The sequence below is a fragment of the Octopus sinensis genome, linkage group LG6, assembly GCF_006345805.1.
Source record: "Octopus sinensis linkage group LG6, ASM634580v1, whole genome shotgun sequence".
Taxonomy (NCBI): Eukaryota; Metazoa; Mollusca; class Cephalopoda; order Octopoda; family Octopodidae; genus Octopus; species Octopus sinensis.
Window position 1 is genome coordinate 33,890,684 of NC_043002.1, and position 25,000 is coordinate 33,915,683.

Consider the following 25,000-nt stretch of genomic DNA (forward strand, 5'->3'; position numbering starts at 1 on the left):
TGTCTATATATATACACACACAAATATTTTATAATTATAAACATAATTATAATTAGGGTTCAGCTAATTGCTTCACTACATACCGAATTATTTTTAATATATATATATATAATATTTGTATAATTTTACCTATAAAGGTTATTTTAACGTACCGATCTACTTGGTGAAATTATTAATTGATTGATTGATTAATTAATTAATCTGCAGATATTACAAAATAACCCACTGTTTCATGCCTGGCACTTATGTCACACTTATCAAATTATTAAACGGTTTTTTAAAAAAATGTCCCGAAATCAGTTTGGTAAACGCTATGTTTTTTTCTTATTTTGGATCATATACATTATATATAATATATAAAATGGAGGGTGCAGCAACCAAAGCCACCACCATGGATCCCTAGTGAACTTTGCAACAGACGCTTCCATGCAAGAATCGGCCTCATTAGTCATCAGAAGCATAAATATAGACAGAGTGGAAGTGGTCAAGAAGAAACCAAATAAATTATTGGACACGCAATAAAACACCGCCGCCGCCGCCGCCGCCGATGACATATATATATACCTGTGCATGTATGTACACAAACAGACATGTACATACATACATAAATGCATACATACATACCTATACACACCACACACACACACACACACACACACACACACATATTCAAAAGATGAGATCGAAAAAATCTCAATATAGAAAGCAATTGGTAACGTTCAAATGATTTGAACACTCCGATATATTCAACGAGTATCAAGTCAGCAGAGTAATGAGTGGCTATAAAGGGAATCCGGGTGAGCAGATATGAACACAATGATGCAAATTTTCAGATGAGAAACAATCAAGAGCATGCTTACTCTCTTGGCCTCCTGATGGTTTTTACGAGATATAATGTTCTTCATATTGAGGCAGCAGCTGTATAATATTTTAATTGAGCGTCTGTTAAAAATTTTCCAAGAGCCTACACCCAGTTGTAATTGTCGAGACTATAAAGCTTGCCCACTTGACCAGGTGTGCATGATAAACTCCGTCATATACGAGGGTGAAGTTACAGTTGTGCTTCAAGTTAAATTACTTGAAAAGAAGAATTACATCGGGTTATGTCAGGGCAAATTCAAGAGATGTTATGCAAACCTCCTATCTTCTTTCCGGCACATCAATAATATTAATTCAACTAAGTTGGCTAGCCACGTATGGAATCTGAAGAGTAGCTCCACATCATATACAATTAAGTGGAGAATAGTGGAAAAATCCAAGCCATATGTAACTGGATCTTTGAAATGCAACTTACGTGTAGCAGAAAGATCTCGTATTCTTCTTAGATCCAGAAATTCCAACACACTGCTTCATTTCAGATTTAAAGTTTTAGCAGTGTAAACACATGGACAGGTTTCTTTTATCGACTCGGAGGGCACCAACCGCTTCGGATTGAGTTGCTGTCTCGCAGACTTTGACAAGTTTTCTTTTATTTTGTTCTATACTAGTTGTATTTAATTTGCTTTCTGCAGTCAGAAAGGATGAGGATCTTAGTTTTCTTGATTTCGTTTCTTTCTTCTCATTCCAGTTTTTGCACCAAACTTCATGATTTTTCCACAATTTTTCCTTATTTTCTTACTGTCCTTGCTTTTAAAAACAGAGCCTGAAAAGTTGCTTCGAGATACATGGCATATTTTATAAAGGAGAGTTACATTTTGGATAATATACTCCTTGATACAATATGCTTAACAAAAAGATTGGATGATTACGGCGACAAGCCTTTTGATTTTAATATTTACTCGAGCAACGTAACAACTAACAACGCTACACCATACAGGGTGTTGCAGAATTAACTATCTGTTTCAATGGAGCAAAATAAAAAAAAAAAATGACTGAATCTTATGTTCATTACCAAAACAAATAGATTTATAAATCTCACGTCAAACTTTTATTGAAAATTTTCAACATGTCTGTATCCCTGCATGCCTTCTAATCTCTCCTTAGCGTTGTGAAACACATTTTGAAACATTTCAGGTGTTAACTCTTGCACTGCTAACTGAACGTGTTCTTTAAGCTCAGCTGAAAGATTGCTCCATCTTGGGGATGGGTGTAAAGAAAATGATTGCTGCCAAATTGAAAATAAGCTGTCGTAGACAAATAAGAGGGGTCCAACAGGAATGAAAAGGAAATTATAAACAAAATTCAAAATTTATACACTTTTAACACATATTAAACATGATAAACATAGATAAAAGTGAGTTTTAAAAAATGCATCAGATTTCACTCAAATCATCATTAATTCTTGGACATCTTGTATTTACTCGTCCAATTAAACGGGGGAGGGAATACGGGTCGGGGGATCAATTGCAGTTGGCGAGCGTAGCTTCCGGGAGTGGTTATGCGGTCAAACTCAAATGGTTGTAAGTCATAACAACAGGGTTTTTTTTGTATGAACATTTTGCATTATATAGTTCAGACATGGATGACATAGAAAGCAGACATGCTGCCGAGCCATGCTGCATTGTGCAGGATTGGAAATGTGAAACATCAAACAGGGCACTTCTGCAGAATGGATGTATGGGTTTGTTGTTTACCCAGCCGCGCACACACACACATGACCCGATGGTGCGCGGGATGGTAACATGAAGCATCGACAGGGCGCCGACAAAAATTTTAATGTTCTCATTTCCTCTGCCAAATTGGACAAAAAGGTTTTTATGAAATATTATACGCTATTTATAATGCATAAGTAGTGTCAATATTTTATCGTCGGAAAATGGCCCAAAACAAAGAAAAAACCCAGCGCAGTATACTCAGATCTGATGAATCTGCATTTTTCGAGGGTGGGGGCATAGTCAGCGTGGGAAATATTTTGTAATCAACAGCAATTCAAGGAGCATGATTAATGTTTATGCCAAATTTTGAGGAAAGTGACTGGATACTTTTCAAGTTACGTACGGTCCTTAACGCTGCGAAAATGCTTTAAAAATGTGCTTTATCTGCCCCTGGTTCCGCATTAGGCAAGAAGTTGAAAATGCTTTTGACCCATGACACTCCATGGACCCTATGTAATGCATATGTAAAATTTCGTTAAAATCGGTTGGGTGGATCTCGAGTTTTAACGACATGACAAACACACAGATACACATCCTGTGTTTTATATGTATAGATAATTGTTAAATTATTCATTTTGATGCATCGGATAGTAAGGGTTCCAGTGTGTATTCCTGTATTTGATTAATATAGAATTATTATTTCTATATCAATCAAATACAGGAATATACATTGAAACTCTATCAACTGATGTAACAAAATAAATAATTTAACAACTATATTAAATGAATGAGGGCTTGATAACTTGTTATTCATAAGGGAATATATAAATATATATATATGTGTGTGTGTGTGTGTGTGTCTGTGTCTGCGTGTGTGTGTGTGTGTGTGTGTGTGTGTGTGTGTGGCGCGCGCTTGTATAGACACACACACACTCGTCATTTAATGCTCGAAATGAGGAGTAGATAGATGGCCGACAACTGATGACGGGTCCTTTTTCTGAGTTAACTTGTCTATTCTCTATTTTTTCTCGTTGTTTACACACTTCATATTACTGGCACCGTTGGTGATGTCCTGTACCCATATATGCATGTATATATATATATAGGTGAAGGCGCATGGCTCAGTGGTTAGAGCGTCGAGCTTACGATCGTGAGGTTGTGAGCTCGAATCCCGGACCGGGCTGCGTGTTGTGTTCTTGAGCAAAGCACTTTATTTCACGTTGCTCCAATTCACTCAGCTGTAGAAATGAGTTGCGACGTCACTGGTGCCAAGCTGTATCGACCTTTGTCTTTCCCTTGGATAACACTGGTGGCGTGGAGAGGGGAGGCTGGTATGCATGGGCGACTGCTGGTCTTCCATAAACAACCTTGCCCGGACTTGTGTCTAGGAGGGTAACTTTCTAGGTGCAATCCCATGGTCATTCATGACCGAAGGGGGTCTTTACCCCTTTTATATATATATATATATATATATATATATATATATATATTATATATATACTCTTTTACTCTTTTACTTGTTTCAGTCAGTTGACTGCGGCCATGCTGGAGCACCGCCTTTAATCGAGCAACTTATTCTTTTGTAAGCCCAGTACTTATTCTATCGGTCTCTTTTGCCGAACCGCTAAGTAATGGGGACATAAACACACCAGCATCGGTTGTCAAGCAATGCTAGGGGGACAAACACAGATACACAAACACACACACGCATATATATATACATATATATATATATATAATATATATATATATAGATATATATATATATTATATATATATATACATATATACGACGGGCTTCTTTCAGTTTCCGCCTACCAAATCCACTCACAAGGCTTTGGTCGGCCCGAGGCTATAGTAGAAGACACTTGCCCAAGGTACCACGCAGTGGGACTGAACCCGGAACCATGTGATATATATATTATATATATATTATTTATTTTTTTATTATATATATATATGTATATATTTAATAAATTTTTATATAATAAATTATATTTAAATTAACACTCCGTGAATGATAAACATTAAGATAAACATAGGAAGTAACCCTAAAGTGAAATGTACCCCCACCATTTGAAAATAGTCTAACTACATACATGTGATACATAGTAAATCAAACCCCCATTAAATATAAAAATTATTTTAACTAAAATATATTTATAATAACCTAAACTATCAATAATAAGACTAATACATCTAAATAAATAAAAATTGTAATGAAAATTGAAATTCTTATAACTAAATAAGTAGAAGTTAAATAAATATATTGATTTGGATTCTTGCTAATATATATATTTTATTTTCATTTTTTGCACAATAAGTAGAGATAGGAGTGGTAGCCAGCCTCTACAAAACTGATCTAAGGAGAATGGTAGTATGACCTAGTTCCTCATAACTACTACTAGCCATTTTCCAATAGTTTAACCCTAAGCTATTTTAAAAAAGGAATCCAAAAGACACATCCTGATAAACACAAACACACAAAAGCATGCTGTTATCTCTGTAAGCAATTTTCCATCCATTAGGATGTTAATGAATATTTGTCAATTTTTGTCCTGAAGAGATTTTTGCTTTTTAAATGCATAATGCAATATTAATTGCAAAATATGGATGAAGGTAAGAAGGTGAAACGTGCGTAGGCGACATGAAATTAACTATTATATAAATAAATTTATTTTTCTGTGTTCAAACACTCCATTTTCCTCATATTATATTAAACTTCTGTTCTCCTGTATCAAATGGATGAAAACATCTATAACAACAACTGGAACTTCATAAGTATTAACACTAATACTAACACAAATTAATGAAATCCAAAGTATATTAATCGATATGGAGCTAAACCGGTGTACATTTGGATAAAATGCATCCATGTGAAAGAGCAACCTCTTCCCATTCGAAACTTTATAAATATGTCCCACTGCGTGGCACCTTGGGCAAGTGTCTTCTGCTATGGTCTCGGGCCGACCAAAGCTTTGCAAGTGTATTTGGTAGACGGAAACTGAAATAAGTCCGTCGTATATACGTATACATATACCAATGTTGGTTTGTTTACGTCCCCGTATCATAGCGGTTCAGCAAAAGTGAAGGATAGAATAAGTACTAGGCTTACAAAGAATAAGTCCTGGAGTCGATTTGTTCGACTAAAGGCGGTGCTTCACAGCATGGCCACAGTCAAATGACTGAAACAAGTAAAAGAATATAATACAAATATATATATTATTATATATATATATATATATATATTATATATCATACATGTGTGTGTGTGTATGTATGGTGTTAATGGCAGAATTACGTATACCATTTACGTCAAAGCGAATTTGTCTTCAATACTTCCGATAAATTAAATGGAAGCGAAGCCTTAAATCAATCGACTGAATGTCATTCCACCAGATGTGGCCTCGTAGTGATGTTATGAATTATTACATAATACAATATTATTTGAAGTTATATGCTGGAGAGATCTAGGGCAGTCGATTGGCAGATTCAGTGGAGCGCTGAAAAAAATGCCATGTAGCGTATATAGGTACGACACCAACTTGTAAGTGGTTCCGGACATTCAACGTCTGGAATCTTTTATAGTCCACGCTATTTTACACTAATATACACATACAGAAAGGTTGTTTCCCAACCACATGGTTCCGGATTCAGTCTCACAGCGTGGTACCTTGGGTATGTGTCTTTTATTAAAGCCTCGGGCCTACCAAAGCCTTATGAGTGGATTTGGTAGACGGAAACTGAAAGAAGTGAAAGAAGCCCGCGTGCATTTTTTAGTATGTGTTTGCTCCCGTCCCATCAACGCTTGACAACAGGTGTTGGTGTGTTTACGTCCACGTAACTTAGCAGTTCAGCAAAAGAGACCGATAGAACGAGTACTAGGTTTACAAAGAATAACTCCCGGGGTCAATTTCGTCGACTAAAACCTTTGAAAGTAGTGCTCCAGTATGGCCGCATTCAAATGACGGAAACAAGTTAAAGAATAAAGAAATAAAAGCATATCTATATTTCATTTAATTATTCAAGTAAATGTAAATGAATGATCATGAGATTGCACAAGTCCGATGTCATTCAAGGGAAAGGCAAAGGCCGATACAGCTTGGCACCAGTGACCTCGCAACTCATTTCTATTCCCAGGGTTCCGACAATTATTGGTACTACTGCTACCTTTTTCCTCGACCACAACTGCTTAACTTCCCAAGCTAACCTGTCATATTTATCAACTTTTCTTTCTTTCTTATCGCATACCTTGTCAGCTGGGCATGCTATATCTATGATCCAGCAAAGTTTGTTTTCTTTCTCAATTAAGACTATGTCTGGCTTCCTATTCTCTATCTCATGGTCGCACTGAATCATGAAATCCCATAAAATCTTGGCATTTCTATTTTCGACGATGCCTTCAGGTTTGTGGTCATACCAAATTTTTGCTCTGTCAAATCCATACTTGTAAAGTGTCCAATGGACAAACCTGGCTATATTGTCGTGGCGTCTCTTATATTCCTTCTGGACTAGTGGCGTACATTGGCTGGTAATACGCCGTGCGGTTTCACCGTTTTATTCACAGATTCTGCACTTATCCCCTTCTGTTGTGTTTAATATTCTGTAGTTTGTTCTTAGCGCTTGCCCTTGGGCACCACAGATTAGAGCCTACGTTTCCGGTTTTAAATCAGTTTTAGTCATCCACAAACATCAGTTTTCTCTTTCTGTCTTATCTTCAACATCCCTATGAAATTGACCATGCATTCTTTTCTTTATCCACATATTTCCAGTTTCATTCATTTTCAATTTTTGTATAGTGCTTTATCTTTGCAATCTTTCATCCTACACAAGCCTAGCTTTCTTATTTCTAATAATAGCGGTTCTGTGACATCTTTTGCATACCATGCTATGTTGTTTTCTTCTGCTCTAATGCTGTGTTCGCATCCAATAAGTCCTCTTCCCTCTCTTTTTCTTAGTATATTATTATTATTTTATTATTATTATTATTATTATTATTATTATTATTATTATTATTATTGAGTGAGAGAACAGTGCATGCTATCAAAGTGACACTGGACTACAAATGTATGGAGTCCAATATATCCATCATAATTACTCGTCTGATAAGGATGCATCGGGCACATACATCACAACCATATGTGAGTGACATGGTGATCTCATATCAAGGAAAGGAACGCATAACCTTGCATGTGGGGCCTAGTTAAAATTTCCTTTAGGTCGGGTAGCCCATCGCGCTCAAAAGGTCTCTAAATAAGGATTGTTTAAGTGTGATGAATAAAACAGCCATGTTTCCAGGGATGAACTATTTAAACTCCCAAAGAATCTCTTTCAACACATGGCTATGATGCCCCAATAACTACTCCTGCTCAGGATTAGAGAAGCACATATCTTCAGCCACTAAGAGACATGCTCAAATGGTTATGGTTAAGCAACTGACAAACAAATCTGCGGTATTGAGCAGAGTATTTAATGTAAGCCATTTTACACCAAAGCAAAACATGTACATGACACTTCCAATCAATTAAGATCAGAAGATGTGAGAGCCACTGCTCAGGACATTGTTATTGTTGATGCTTTTGCTGCTGCTGCTGTTATTGTTGTTCTTGTTGCTGCTCTTGTTATTGTTGTTGTTGTTGTTAACAGAATCGTTAACATGTCGGATAAAATGTTTAATTCCGACTCGTTTCCGCTGGGGTCGACTCTGCTGTTTATCCTTTCGGAGTTGATAAAATAAGTTCTAGATGTGCACTAGGGGCAATGTAATCAATTTGCCCTTCCCCTCAAGATTGCTGGCCTAGTGTCAAAATTTGAAACCATCATTATTATTGCTGTTGTTGTTGTAGTCGTTGTCAAATTCTCGGATGCAGAGTGGAAACCAGAAATAAACTAAAGGTACTCATGTGTAACGTTGTTTCATCTTTCACAGGTAATCTAACAGCAGAGGTGATAGGATCCGTTTAGTGTTAAATGTACCCAGGTGCACGTGTATCGCAAGGTAGAAAAAGATATTGAACACTAAGTGTGAGCAAAGGCAGCAGCAGCAGCAGCCCGGTTTCGAGCTAGGCCATCACTTGATTGCTTTCTGAAACGTGAGAATACATGTGGCTTTACAGTCCTTCTTGAGTTCTACACTCTTTTTCATAGATGTAGTAACGATACAGTAGGAGTTATCAGAGATCGCCATCCACACTGATACATGCCTTCATTCTATCATGGAATTTTATTTTACATTGAGTGTTTTGCCTTTCACGTCCAGCTTGCTGTTTGTTGCCTACAGCCTGAAGCTGCTTACTGCTAGCAGCTTATGTCGACCTCCGAAAGGCGTTTGAACCGGTAGACAGGGATGTACTTTGGAGGATTCTGGAGCTGCAGGATTTACCTTAATGTAGTTCGAATGGGGTGTTCAACATCTAAGTTTTTCCCAGTTAGATCTGAGGTCCGTCAGGGTTGTGTGTAGGCTCCCACTTTGTTCAATGCCTGCATGAATTGGATACTCGGCTGAAAGGTTACTCAATCAGGTTGTGATGAACTCATTGGTGAAACTAGGATTTGAGGCCAGGATTTTGCTGATTATTTTGCAGTTATTCTTGCTAAATCTCAGGATGTCTTGAGGAGAATTCTCCTTTCACTAAGTGAGGAAACAGAACCACTTGGATTTAGAGTGTAGTGGTCCGAAACAAATATCCAGTCCTTCATTGGTTTCCTGGAGGACTTCACCTCGTCTGTTTTTGGTGTGAGTGAGAATGTAATTTGGGTTTTGACTGGTCCTTCTAGCATGTTAGGTGTCTTGTCAGGGCACCTCTTATGTGTTTAAATGTACACTAATTTTATACACACACACACACACATGTACGCGCGCACACACACACACACACCACACACACACACACACACACACACCACACACACACACACATATATATATATATATATATATATATAGAATGTTGAAGTTGTTGACCGCTTCTCTAATCTCGGCTGTGAGATTCATGTGACATGAGACGCGAGTCAGAAGTCCTAAAAAGGCTTGGACGAGCTCATGCAGTTGTGGTCTCATTGGACAAGAGTGTTTGGCGCTGCCGATATCTGTGCAGGAGGATGAAAGTTCGGATCTTTAGGTCTTTGGCCATCCCTGTCCTTCTCAACAGTTGTAAAAGCCGCCCGAACTTCTTTGGTACTAGGACACTTTGCAGGATCATGGGTTACCAATGGTCAAATTTCGTATCCAACGAGCGATTTTACACAGAAACTGGGGTGCATCTTACTTGTAGGCCATGTTGCTTGATTTTCTGAGTTCGAACCTGCTTACCGTATTCTCTTCACTGAGGATCGTGTAATTCGATCTCATGCCATATGGTCTCGGCATATGAGGTGGTATCTCATGGATATGGAGATAGAGATTGAGTGGAACTATTCGACTGGTCACTCGAGAGAATCTGGGAATGTACTGTCAAATGGTGAATGCAGTAACGCACTGCAATGGCTCATGCACTCACTCCAGACCTGACCAGTGATGTTGATAAGGATGTTAAAAGAGATGTTTAAATTCAAGCGACACCTGAGCCTGAGGCTTTTTAAAATGAAGAAAGACTTTGCACAGGGTCAATATTACTCTGGATGTTTTGCGTTCTTGTCCCATTTTGTATGTATATATATATATATATATATCAGTAAATGTAATAAGTGACGGGTCATTCGAAGCCTTTAATCTTCAGTCAAGAACCGGATCATCCTCGCAATTTCGGCTGATTAATATATATATATATATATATATATATATATATGTGTGTGTGTGTATATTATATATATATATATATATATATATATATATATATATATATATATATATATATATATATATATATATATATATATATATATATATATAATATATATATATATATATATATATAGGTATATATATATATGTATGTATTATATATATATATATATATATGTACAATATTAAATCTCTGAGCGAGAAGTAAACAGTAGCAGTACGGAATTGTAAAATATAATTGCCAAATAAATGTGGCGGTCCTACAGAGGATACTGCTGCTGTTGTTTTTAGCCCCGGGAGGACAGCTCCTCCAGCTGGCTAACGACACACTGTCTATGTCCGATTAGTATTTGCGAGGGGAAATCGTCGTTGCGATCGCTAGCCTTACGTGATACACACAGACCCGTGTTTCTGAATAGTAACCCGTCATCAGTGTGTGATTATCAATCACTGATGACAGGTTACTACTCAGAAACCCGGGTCTGTGTGTACCATATAATCACACACAGAGTAGCGTCGTCCTCTTTGGGACCGCTACATTTAGTTGGCAATTATATTTTACGGTATATATATATGTATATATATAAAGTAAACCCTCGACTATCGCGAGTGTTACGTTCCAAAACGCCCCCGCGATAGGTGAAAATCCGCCAAGTAGAAGCAGTACTGTACTGTATATTTTTTAAAATTATTTTTATAATCTCTATATATTTACGTTATTATAAATGCAAAACACCACCGCGGAGGAATCGATGTTAACTTAAATAATAAATCGCGATAAGTGAACCGCGATAAGGCGATGGATTACTGTGTATGTGTGTATATATATATATATATATATATATACAAAGTATATTATATACATGAAATACAAAAAAGGTCTGACTTACATAAAATAGAAATATTTCATGTATTTAATATACTTTGTACATTGACCTGCCTCACTTGCGTATCCTTACATTTACAATATGTGGCCAATATGTGGCCAATTTCCAAGGATGAATATTCAAACACTCAAAGAATTCGTCTCAACACATAGCTATGATACTCTCTCACTACTCTTGCCCATGATCAGAGATGTACATACCGTGAACCATTAAAAGATATGCTCAACTGGTTACGGCCAAGCAAATTACAAACAAATCTGCGGTATTGAGCAGAATAGTTGTTGTAGTCCGTTTTTACACCAATATGTACATGATAACACTTCCAATCAGTTAAAATCAGAAGCCACGAGAGCTTGCCTTGTACTGTGTCACGACAGGCGAGCTGGCAGAATCGTTAGCTCACCGGGCGATGTGCTTCGTGGTACTTCGTCGGTAGATACGTTCTGAGTTCCAATTCCACCAAGGTCGGCTTTGTCTTTCATCCTATCGGGTCGATAAATTAAGTACCAGTTGAACACTGGGGTCGATGTAATCAACACAACCTCTCCCCCAATTACTACCCTTGTGGCAAAATTTGAAACCATTATTATTATTATTATTATTATTATTATTATTATTATTATTATTATTATTGTTGTTGATGTTGTTGTTGTTGTTGTTGTTGTTGTTGTTGCTGTTGTTGTTGTTATTATTATTATTATCATTATCATTGAGTGAGAGAGCAGTGCATGCCACCAAAGTGACACCAGGGTAAAATATACGAAGCCCAATATACCCATTATGACTACCCATCTGATAAGGGCACAGGCACATGCATCACAACCATATGTGCCCGACAGGTGATCTCATAACAAAATAAACAGCGCATGACCTTGCAGATGGGACCCAGTTAGAATTTTCTTCAGCCTGAGTAGCTCATGCCGCTCAAAAGGTACCTGAATAAGGTTTGTTTAAGGATGATGAACAAAACACCCATATTTCCAAAGGTGAATTGTTCAAACCCCAAAGAATTCCTCTCAACACATGACGAGCTGGGACAATCGATAGAGCGTCGGGAAAATATTTCACGATATTTGTTCCGCTTCCTTACATTCTGAGTTCAAATTTCGAAAAGACTAACAGCTTTTCGTCCATTCGAGGTCAATAAATTACTATAACAGGTAATAGGGCAATGTGATAGACTAACTGTTTTCCCCTCGTGGTTTTGTGCTCATGTTAGAATTATTATTATTACGAAGGTGATGGCTAGAAAGATTCCTGCTGTTTAGTCATGTTCTTTTTTACAGAAATAATTGAATTCCTGCTGTAGCCGATTTTTCCTTATCTCTCGGGGAACAATAAACAAAGCGCAGGTCAAGTACTGGGTTGATTCGTGGTCGATTTCACCTAGTTTCAGCTGTTGTGTAAACGAAAGGAAACATTCAATAAAATTAATTAGATTTGTGCGTGATCAACACAGGTGAGTTGTGACAATTCAGGTCGGGCATGTCTCCGACTTTTTCGAGAAGCGGTTTTCCACGAACAGCAAGACATTTCGCCTTGGGTAATTTCTTGTAAAAAAAAGGTCCTTGGTGAAACCTCGGAACCTATCCCCCCTATGGCACACGAAATCATCATATTTAACTTACATTTGTAAGTTATTTTTTTACTTAAAATGTACGTTAACTAATTTATATATATATGTGTGTGTGTGTGTGTGTGTGTGTGTATATATATATATATATATACAGTTGAAATTTAAAGAAAAACAAAAGACGAAGACAGGTGTATGAACAACAAACAGGTGTAATAGTTTGACGCTCTGGAAAGTGAAAACGTCTTTTACGTTTCGAATTTACGCTCTTCAATAGAAAGAAATAAGAGAAAATAAACAGAAAGAGAATAAAAAAAACTTGTGGATCTAGCAGTCAAGTATATATATATATATATATATATATAGATATATATATATATATAGATAGATAGATAGATAGATAACACACACACACACATATATATATTATATATGGTGCCCCAGCATGGCCACAGCTCGTGAGCTGAAACTAGAATCAATCAATCAATCAATATATTATATATATATTACATATATATTATATATATATATTATACACACACACACACACACACACACACATATATATATATAATATATATATATATAATATATATATATATATATATATTATATATATTATATATATATGTATGTATCTTGTTCAGCTTATATATTTGTGTATTTTTGTTTGTACTTGTGTGCACTTGTGTGTGAGATTATTTGCTCATGGGGCGTTTGTGTATACACACACACATACACACACAGATAAATTTTAAGTATCATTGTTGAACCACAATTTCTTATTTATAAAATATGAGGAGTTCTGTTCATTGATGATCTAAACCAATAAGTACGTTGCGTAAGTGTTATAATTGGTCATCCGTTAGGTTCCAAACTCACAGCTGAGGCTGGAGCTAGGAATCCATAGTAGGCTTCTGAGGTAGCAGGTATATTGTAAAGAAAAATGGACAACAAAACCAAAGCAGGACGAGTATTTCAGGTCATTTAGAATATTTAATTAGAGTTAGGTGAATCAAAAAATTGAGAAGTAGAATTAATGTCTTACAGCTGTTTCTGGGATATCCCAGGTAATGGATCAACCTTCCCATACACTGGGTATTCCATCATCAGAGACAAGGTATGTATGTTGGCGAGTTCCAGACAGAGAATTCAGAGTATATAGGAATAACTTTATTTTTCTACCTTTGTTCTTCTGTTTTATTTTTCTATATACTCTGAATTCTCTCATTTTTGTTATTCTTTCATACATATTTATAGCTTCATCAATATTTAGTTTTAAAATATTAAACTAGTCGACCCAGTGAAAGAACCTTTACTACAAGAATTCCCATTCTGGAGTGCCCATACTTTCCGGAGGTGCGAGATAGCATCTCAGTGGGTGTGACAAAGAGGAGAACTGTATACTTGATTAAAATCGCTTTTCTAAATAAAATTATCAAATAACCCCTTTTATATAACTTGGTTCTACGTAGCATCCTGAGGAGTTTAATAACGTGGTCTAATTTCTTTTCTTCTTTTTTTTTAATTATTACTTATCAGGTGCAGACGTGGCTGTGTGGTAAGAAATTTGCTTCTCAAACACATGATTCCAGGTTCACTTCCACTGAACAGTAACTTGGGCAAGTGTCTTCTTTTATAGCCTCGGGCTGACCAAAGCCTTGAGATTGGATTTGGTTGGCCGAAACTGAAAGTAGACAGTCGTGTGTATGTGTGTGTGTGTGTGTATTATACATGTGTGTGTGTATTATATATATATGTGTGTGTGTGTGTGTGTGTGTGTTTGTTCCCCATCACTCCTTGATAACTGGTGTTCGAGTGTTTGCTTCCACGAAAGTAAGTGGTTCGGTAAGAGACCGATAAAATAAGTACAAAGCTTAATAAATAAAATAAGTGCTGAGGTCGATTCATCCGACTACAAGTTCTTTAAGGTGGTGTCTCAGCATGGCCGCAGTCTAATATAAATATAATAGAATTTTTTTAAACGTTGAGTGGCTTCAAGGGTCCATCCAAGAGAAATAGGGGTTAAAATGGTACATAAGTAAAATTGTTTGAGAACCACTGTATGAAATAATATAATTCTCTAGGACTGACTGTATAACAGGACAGAAAAGAAACGGGGTGGTCATTGTTAGAAAGCCTTTGATATATATTTACTCATTGAGAGCTGACCTGGGGTTAAACAACAACTAACATTAAAATCCACATCCTACAATTTAAAAAATATTGGTCGGTGACGGTTGGAACGCTTTTGATCATAGCTATACTAAACAACGAGGTTGGAATTATACTACAATCGTTGTCTCTTGCTATTCCCAGCGTCATACATGAAATGTTGAACTTTGTACAGCAAGTCTTCGAAACATTTATCATTTTTCTAGCGTTACCATCAATTGCTCCACCTCGGTGGGGCCTATTTAGAGCTTAAGTTGACATGGGCAATTAAGAATGAGCGTTGTGCCTGTTAGACACAATACCGTTGGTTGGATACGAACTGACAACGCCTCTGTTAGCTGTGCGCTACATTACCTAATTAGTGTCACAGTATCAACTATAGAATATAAAATACAGCCACACACACACACACACAACTTTGATCGGTGGCGCATGTGTATGTATATGTATGTTGTTATGTGTGGCTGTCTGCGTGCGTGTGTGTGTGTGTACGTGTATGTGTGTTTGTGTGTGGGCACGCGCGCGTGTGTATGTACGCGTGTGTGCGCAAGTGCACGTGGTACTTATGAAACGTAACGCCCAAACACCATAAAACCTCGGCTTGATCGAGCACAAATCCGTCCCTTCCTTCAGTTGTCAATTAGAAGTCAAAACAATTTCAGCATCCTAGATAAACACACACACACACACATCTTTATGAATATATATATATATATATATTATATTAAATTAGAGATAAAACCACTATTAGGCAAATCAAACAATGAAAACCTTAAGCCAATACATAAAATTAATTGATTTATATTATTTTAAATATATATCAAAAGTATTAAAATTTAATAAAAGATAATGAGTAAAACACTACAATCGTTTCATGGCTGTCCAATTCGTAATAATTCGAGTTATGGTTACAGTCAATCTTCAGGTAATTGAAATATTTATCTTAGCGAGGTTTATCAATAGCGAGGTATATATATATATAATGTGTATGTGTGTGTGTGTGGTGTGTGTGTGTGTGTGTTTGTTCCCCATCACTCCTTGATAACTGGTGTTCGAGTGTTTGCTTCCACGAAAGTAAGTGGTTCGGTAAGAGACCGATAAAATAAGTACAAAGCTTAATAAATAAAATAAGTGCTGAGGTCGATTCATCCGACTACAAGTTCTTTAAGGGGTGTCTCAGCATGGCCGCAGTCTAATATAATATAATAGAATTTTTTTAAACGTTGAGTGGCTTCAAGGGTCCATCCAAGAGAAATAGGGGTTAAAATGGTACATAAGTAAAATTGTTTGAGAACCACTGTATGAAATAATATAATTCTCTAGGACTGACTGTATAACAGGACAGAAAAGAAACGGGGTGGTCATTGTTAGAAAGCCTTTGATATATATTTACTCATTGAGAGCTGACCTGGGGTTAAACAACAACTAACATTAAAATCCACATCCTACAATTAAAAAATATTGGTCGGTGACGGTTGGAACGCTTTTGATCATAGCTATACTAAACAACGAGGTTGGAATTATACTACAATCGTTGTCTCTTGCTATTCCCAGCGTCATACATGAAATGTTGAACTTTGTACAGCAAGTCTTCGAAACATTTATCATTTTTCTAGCGTTACCATCAATTGCTCCACCTCGGTGGGGCCTATTTAGAGCTTAAGTTGACATGGGCAATTAAGAATGAGCGTTGTGCCTGTTAGACACAATACCGTTGGTTGGATACGAACTGACAACGCCTCTGTTAGCTGTGCGCTACATTACCTAATTAGTGTCACAGTATCAACTATAGAATATAAAATACAGCCACACACACACACACACAACTTTGATCGGTGGCGCATGTGTATGTATATGTATGTTGTTATGTGTGGCTGTCTGCGTGCGTGTGTGTGTGTGTACGTGTATGTGTGTTTGTGTGTGGGCACGCGCGCGTGTGTATGTACGCGTGTGTGCGCAAGTGCACGTGGTACTTATGAAACGTAACGCCCAAACACCATAAAACCTCGGCTTGATCGAGCACAAATCCGTCCCTTCCTTCAGTTGTCAATTAGAAGTCAAAACAATTTCAGCATCCTAGATAAACACACACACACACCATCTTTATGAATATATATATATATATATATATTATATTAAATTAGAGATAAAACCACTATAGGCAAATCAAACAATGAAAACCTTAAGCCAATACATAAAATTAATTGATTTATATTATTTTAAATATATATCAAAAGTATTAAAATTTAATAAAAGATAATGAGTAAAACACTACAATCGTTTCATGGCTGTCCAATTCGTAATAATTCGAGTTATGGTTACAGTCAATCTTCAGGTAATTGAAATATTTATCTTAGCGAGGTTTATCAATAGCGAGGTATATATATATATAATGTGTATGTGTGTGTGTGTGTGTGTGTGTGTGTGTGTGCAGCCATCCTGGGGCACCGCGTTTAGTCGAACAAATCGACCACAGGACTAATTCTTTGTAAGCCCAGTACTTATTCTATCCCTCTCCTATGCCGAACCGCTAAGTTAAGGGAACGTAAACACATCAACATCGGTTGTCAAGCGATGATGGAGGTGGGGGGAACATAGGCATACATACATACATACATACATACATACATACATACATACATACATACATACATACATACATACATACATACATACATACATACATACATACATACATACATACATACATAAATTCAGGGTGAATACTTGATAATTGCAAGCACCTGTATATACCATTTAGTGGTGTAGGTGGTAGAGTATATTAATCAAAATAATCGGCACGAACTTGCCGGACAACCCAATATTTAATTATATAAATATAAAGGAATTTTTTTTTTAACGTTGAGTGGCTTCAAGGGTCCACCCAAGAGAAATAGGGGTTAAAATGGTACATAAGTAAAATTGTTTGAGAACCACTGTATGAAATAATATAATTCTTTAGGACTGACTGTATAACAGGACTGAAAAAGAAACGGGGTGGTCATTGTTAGAATGCCTTTGATATATATATATATATATATATATATATATTATATATATATATATATATATATATTATATATATATATATATAATATATATTATATATATGTGTGTGTGTGTGCGTGTGTGTATGTGTGTATATATAAGTAAAAGACTTTCTCGCTTCCTGAGCGTTAAACTAATACATCTGTTTCTTGTTTACGCAGTCGTCTTCATCTATTTTTTTGTAAATTCTCACTATATATATATGTGTGTGTGTGTGTTGTGTGTGTGTATGCACGACGAGCTTCTTTCTGTTTCAGTCTTCCCAATCCACTCACAAGGCTTTGGTCGTCGACCCGAGGTCATAGCTAAAGACATTTGCCCAAGGTGCCAGGCAGTGGGACTGAACCTGGAACCATGTGGTTGAGAAGCAAGCTTCTTACTACACAGATACGCCTTACACCTATACTATATATGTATATGTGTGCGTGTGTGTGTGCGTATATATATATATATATATATATATATATATATATATGTATATATATATATACGTATATATATATATATATAATATATATTATATATATATATATATATATATATATATATATTATATATATATATATATATATATATATATATATATATCAGCCGAAATTGCGAAGATGATCCGGTTCTTGGCTGAAGATCGAAGGCTTCGAATGTCCCGTCCGTTTTTTTGTATCGTCTTCTAAATGTTTTGCCGTTCTTGTCCCAGTTTGTGTTTTTTTACATATACATATACATACATACATATGATTTTGATTTTTGATTTTGATTTTTCCAGTTTCAGCTAATGAGCTGTGGCCATGCTGGGGCATATATATATATATATATATATATATGTATATATATATATATGTATACACACATATACATATATATGTATGCATGCATACATATACATACACACATATGTATGCTTATATATATGTGTGTGTGTGTAAATGTGTATATATACATGTGTGTGTATTATATATACCATACTATACTATACTATACCATACTATAGACACATACACACACACATATATTATTGACTATCGAAGATATTCAAGTACCAAATCTAGCTTAAAGCAAAAATCTGGTGCAGGGGTGGCGTAGGGTACAAAAAGGTATACTTTATGTGTGTGTGTGTGTGTGTTGTGTGTGTGTGTGTGTGTGTGTGTGTGTGTGTGTGTGTGGTGTATGCATGTATATGAAACAGTGAATCTCGAATCACATAAAGGTATAAATGATAGCATGTAAATATTGGTTTAAAAAAAAACCCCGTTGGATGTACATGTAAATATTTACAAATGTGCTTCATATCTGTCACGCCGGCAAATATAAAAAACACACATATATGTTACATGTACACACACACACGCACCCGCGCACACCCACAAACATACATACATACATACATACATACATACTATAGCCCCGGGCCGACCAATGCCTTGTGAGTGGATTTGGTAGACGGAAATTGAAAGAAGCCTGTCGTAAATATATATATATATATATATTATATATATATATATATAATATGTGTGTGTGTGTTTGTATGTCTGTGTTTGTCCCCCTAGCATTGCTTGACAACCGATGCTGGTGTGTTTACGTCCCCGTCACTTAGCGGTTCGGCAAAAGAGACCGATTGAATAAGTACTGGGTTTACAAAGAATAAGTCCCGGGGTCGATTTGCTCGACTAAAGGCGGTGCTCCAGCATGGCCGCAGTCAAATGACTGAAACAAGTAAAAGAGTTAAAGAGTTATACGTACATACATACATACGTACATACATACATACATACATACATACATACATACATACATACATAGAAATACATTAGAAGTACGTACCACAAGAGTGTCTTGCCTGTAACAGTCCATATTTACATCAACAGCGGGAGAAAAATCCACCGTACTTTTTGCGCACCGTGCAGATACGATGTAAACAGCGAACAACAGTCCGATCCTCTGTTAAAAGACCCGTTGATGTATATGACTGATATTATACTATAGCAGGCAGCTGCTCCCTATAATGCAGTTGTAGTGTATATAAGGTTTACCTCTGCGCTCGGCTTACACTACATACACAACTACACCAATAAAACAGACTGCTTTTTTGTCCCCCACTGATAACGGATGCACCTCCTCTACCCATTCCTCCCACTTGGCGAATTTACTTTCACTCCTACTTCCTTTTTGTCCTACTTTCTTTCACCGGACCACACACACGCACACACACACACATGCACACACAAACACATACAAATACACACATACACACACACTCAGGCAAGAACACATATACAGCAGTATTTACTCGCAACACTCTCTCTGTCTTTCTGTCTATCTATCTGTCTGTTTCTCTCTCACTCACACGCACACGCGCGCATGCAAAAAACCAATAACCATATAAATATGCACATACATTCACTTACAAACATACATAGGAGCATTTATACGCACATACATATACATACACACACCTGAGTGTGTAAATGCATCAATGTATGTGCGTATATAAAAAAAAAAAAAAAATAATAATAATAATAATAATAATAACAATAATAATAATGATGATGATGATGATGATGATGATGATGATGATGATGATGATGATGATGATGATAATAATATAATAATAATAATAATAATAATAATAATAATAATAATAATGATGATGATGATGATGATGATGATGATGATGATGATGATGATGATGATAATAATAATAATAATAATAATATAATAATAATAATAATAATAATAATAACAATAATAATAATGATGATGATGATGATGATGATGATGATGATGATGATGATGATGATGATGATAATAATAATAATAATAATAATAATAATAATAATAATAATAATAATAATAATAATAATAAGTTGAGAAGCTCAGGACTCAAAGCAGAAACAGAGGGATTTTTAATTGCAGCACAAGACCAAAGCCTCCCCACCAGAAATTACCAAAAACATGTAATGAAAAGAAATATTACAAGTAACTGCAGAATATGTGGAGATGGACAAGAAACAATAAATCATATTATCTCTAGCTGCCCAGTCCTGGCTAAGAAGGAATATATTCACAGACATGACAGAGTTGGAACCTACATACATTGGAAGCTATGCCAACATTATGGAATAACAACAGAAAAAAGATGGTATAGGCACACACCAGAAAAGGTCACAGAAAACGAGAAAGCAACCATACTCTGGGATATGCCGATACACACAGATAGAGAAATTAAGATCAACAGACCAGATATAGTTGTCAGAGATCATGAAGAAAAAAAATGCTTTCTAATTGATGTATCAATACCGGCAGATGACAACGTGTCTCTAAAAGAAATGGAGAAACTCTCAAAATACAAAGACCTGGAAATAGAGGTAACTAGAATGTGGAATCTGAAAACAGAAACAATTCCTATCATAGTAGGTGCATTAGGCATGATAAAAAAATATTCAGACAAATACATAACAAAAACACCAGGACTTACAAACACATATAACATACAGAAAATTGCACTACTAGGCACTGCACACATCCTACGCAGAACACTTTCCATACAATAACCATCAGAGCATCACAACAAATCACAGCACATACCCAAGGCACACAGAGCTGCGCTCGGTAGTGAAGTGAAAGCACGCTATAAAAATAAAACTACTGAATGATAATAATAATAATAATAATAATAATAATAATAATAATAATAATAATAATAATAATAATAATAATAATAATGATAATAATAATAATAATGATAAAAATAATAATGATAATAATAATAATAATAATAATAATAAAATGCTCTGATGCAGTACCAGGCAGCGGCTCTCATGGCTTCTGATCTTAACTGACTGGAAGTGTTATCATGTACATTGTTTTTGTCTTGGTATAAAGGATGAGCTACAGCAAATATTCTGCTCAATACCACAGATTTGCTTGTCAGTTGTTTGACCGTAACCAGTTGAGCATGTCCCTTAGTGGCTGACGATATGTGCATCTCTGATCACGAGTAGAGGTAGTGGAGGAGCATCATAGCCATGTGTTGAGGGGGATCCTTTGGGGTTTGAATGATTCACCTATGGAAACAGGGGTGTTTCATTCAACATCCTTAAACAACCCTTAATCAGGGACCTTTTGAGTGGGATGGGTTACCCAACCAGAAGAAAATTCTAACTGGGCCCCATCCGCAAGATCATGCGCTGTTTATCTTGTTATGAGATCACCATGTCGTGCACATATGGTTGGGATGCATGTGCCTGGTGTGCCCTTATCAGACGGGTAGTCATGATGGGTATACTGGGCTTCGTATATTTGTACCCCAGTGTCACTTTGATGGAATGCACTGCTCTCTCACTCAATAATAATAATAATAATAATAATAATAATAATAATAATAATAATAATAATAATAATCATAATGATAATAATGATTTCAAATTTTGTCACAAGGGCAGCAAGTTTTTTCGGAGAAAGGATGAATCAATTTATCGACCCCAGTTTTTAACTGGTACTTATTTTATCGACCCTCGACGGAATTTGAACTCTGAACGTAGCGACGGGCGAAATACCGCTTAGCATTTCATCCAGTGCGCTAACGATTCTGCCAGCTCGGCGCCTTAATAATAATGATGATAATAATAATAATAATAATAATAATAATAATAATAATAATAATAATAATAATAATAATAATAATAATAATAATAATAATAATAATAATAATAATAATAATGCTCAAGAAGTGCAGAGTAATCTATCTAAAAAGAGGCAAGGTACAGTCCCTAGCAGGGATAGAATTACCGAATAGAGACTTGATTAAACAAATTGAAACGGAAGGATACCTTGATGTACTAGAGTGCAACGAGATAATGGAAAAGGAAATGAAAGAGCACCGAGGATGGGGTATTTCCGAAGACTGAGGTTGGTGTTGCGCTCAAAATTGACTGGATGGAATAAAATCCAAGCATTTAATACGTGGGCAAAAGAGAGAAATGAAGAAAATGGATATCAAGACCAGAAAATGTTGACAGTACACGGAGCCCTCCACCCTAAGAGTGACACCGATAGGCTGTACTTGTCCAGAAGAAAGGGTGGGAGAGGTTTGATCAGTTGCCAGGGCTGTATCGAAGCAGGGGCAAAACTGCTTAGGGTGGTATATAAAAAATGCCGTGGAACCACTGTTGAAACACACGAAGAAGGCCGGCGTCATCAGAACAGAAAATTGTGTAACTAAAGAAAAATTTAAACAAGAAATGAACAAAAAAGACAAAAAAAGAAAAAAGCATAGAAGGGAAAAAACGTACGGTTAGTTTGCAAGAGATGTGAACGCCAAGACAGATAGAGACAGGTGACTATGGACGAGGAGCAGTGACCTGAAGATAGAGACAGAAGCACTCATATGCGCAGATCAGATAGAGACAGGTGACTATGGACGAGGAGCAGTGACCTGAAGATAGAGACAGAAGCACTCATATGCGCAGATCAGGAACAAGCGTTAAGGACCAATTATATGAAGTGCAGAATAGACACCACTATCGATAGCGACAAATGCAGAATGTGTGGTGAGAGGAGTGAAACAGTATGGCACATCATTAGCGAATACTCGAAATTGGCACAACGCGAAAACAAACGACGCCATGACAGTATGGCAAGAATGATCCATTGAGAGCTCTGTGGAAATCAAGGCCTACAAAGAACAAAGAAGTGGTATGGGAAAACCCCAGAAGGAGTCACCGAAAATGAGAACTGCAAAATCCTGTGGGATGTAAGGATCCAGTGCGATCACCTGACCAGACATAGGAAACCGGACATTGTTGTGGTAAATAAAAAAGAAATAAAACATGTATGATAATCGATATAGCATGCCTCAGTGACAACAGGATCTATTTGAAAGAAGAAGAAAAATAAACAATCCTGACCATTTAAAGTGGGCAATATGAAGGTTGTGGTCAATGAAGAGAGTAGACGTGATACTAATAGTAATTGGTACACTTGGAAGTATCACCACTCATCTACCAACAATGGCTGAAAAAGATCGGTGCAAATGTGAAGGTAGAACAGCTACAAAAATCAACAGAATTCTTCGCAGGGTTCTTGAAGCATGACCAGTAAACAAGTGTCACCTAAGTCTGCTGGCTGTGAACAACTGACACTTTCCATTGTACCCATCAAAATAAGCTGTGAGTTTTCTTATATTAATAATGATAGAAGGCGCATGGCTTAGTGGTTAGAGCGTCGGGCTTACGATCGTGAGGTTGTGAGCTCGAATCCCGGAAAGGGCTGCGTGTTGTGTTCTTGAGCAAAGCACTTTATTTCACGTTGCTCCAGTTCACTCAGCTGTAGAAATGAGTTGCGACGTCACTGGTGCCAAGCTGTATCGACCTTTGTCTTTCCCTTGGATAACACTGGTGGCGTGGAGAGGGGAGGCTGGTATGCATGGGTGACTGCTGGTCTTCCATAAACAACCTTGCCCGGACTTGTGTCTAGGAGGGTAACTTTCTAGGTGCAATCCCATGGTCATTCATGACCGAAGGGGGTCTTTACCCAATAATAATAATAATAATAATAATAATAATAATAATAATAATGATAACAACAATAATCTTTTCCACTCTAGGCAAAAGGCCAGAAATTCTTGGGGAGGGAGACAGTCGATTAGATCGATCCCAGTACGCAACTGAAATGCTGAAAGGCAAAGTCGACCTCGGCAGAATTTGAACTCAGAACGTAGCGACGAGCGAAATGCCGCGAAGCATTTCGTCCAGCGTGCTAACGATACTGCCAGCTCGCCGCCTTAATAATGATAACAACAACAACAACAACAACAACGACAACAACAACAATAATAATAATAATAATAATAATAATATAATAATAATAATAATAATAATAATAATAGATTATGTAACCAGATGAATTTGGTATTAGTCTATTTTGTACGACGATCGTTTCGACCAATCCTGCTACTGTCCCTTATGGGCGGATGTTGTGTTGCATCCATGTTGCAGTCTGG

At 36.5% G+C, this 25,000-nt stretch overlaps 1 protein-coding gene across 2 annotated transcripts in view; it reads right to left on the reverse strand.

Moving 5' to 3' along the window:
• Positions 1–25,000, reverse strand: part of LOC115213417 (transcription factor HES-4) — a 105,461-nt gene that overhangs the window by 35,444 nt on the left and 45,017 nt on the right. Inside the window, exon 1 of one of the 2 annotated variants that reach the window (XM_036503818.1) lies at positions 19,822–20,106. The exons of the other annotated variant lie outside the window; for it this stretch is intronic. Within the exon in view, the coding sequence (XP_036359711.1) occupies positions 19,822–19,851 (30 nt within the window). The 5' untranslated portion in view covers positions 19,852–20,106. Of the gene's footprint in view, positions 1–19,821; positions 20,107–25,000 lie in introns of those variants that run through there. 2 annotated transcript variants of the gene reach the window in all.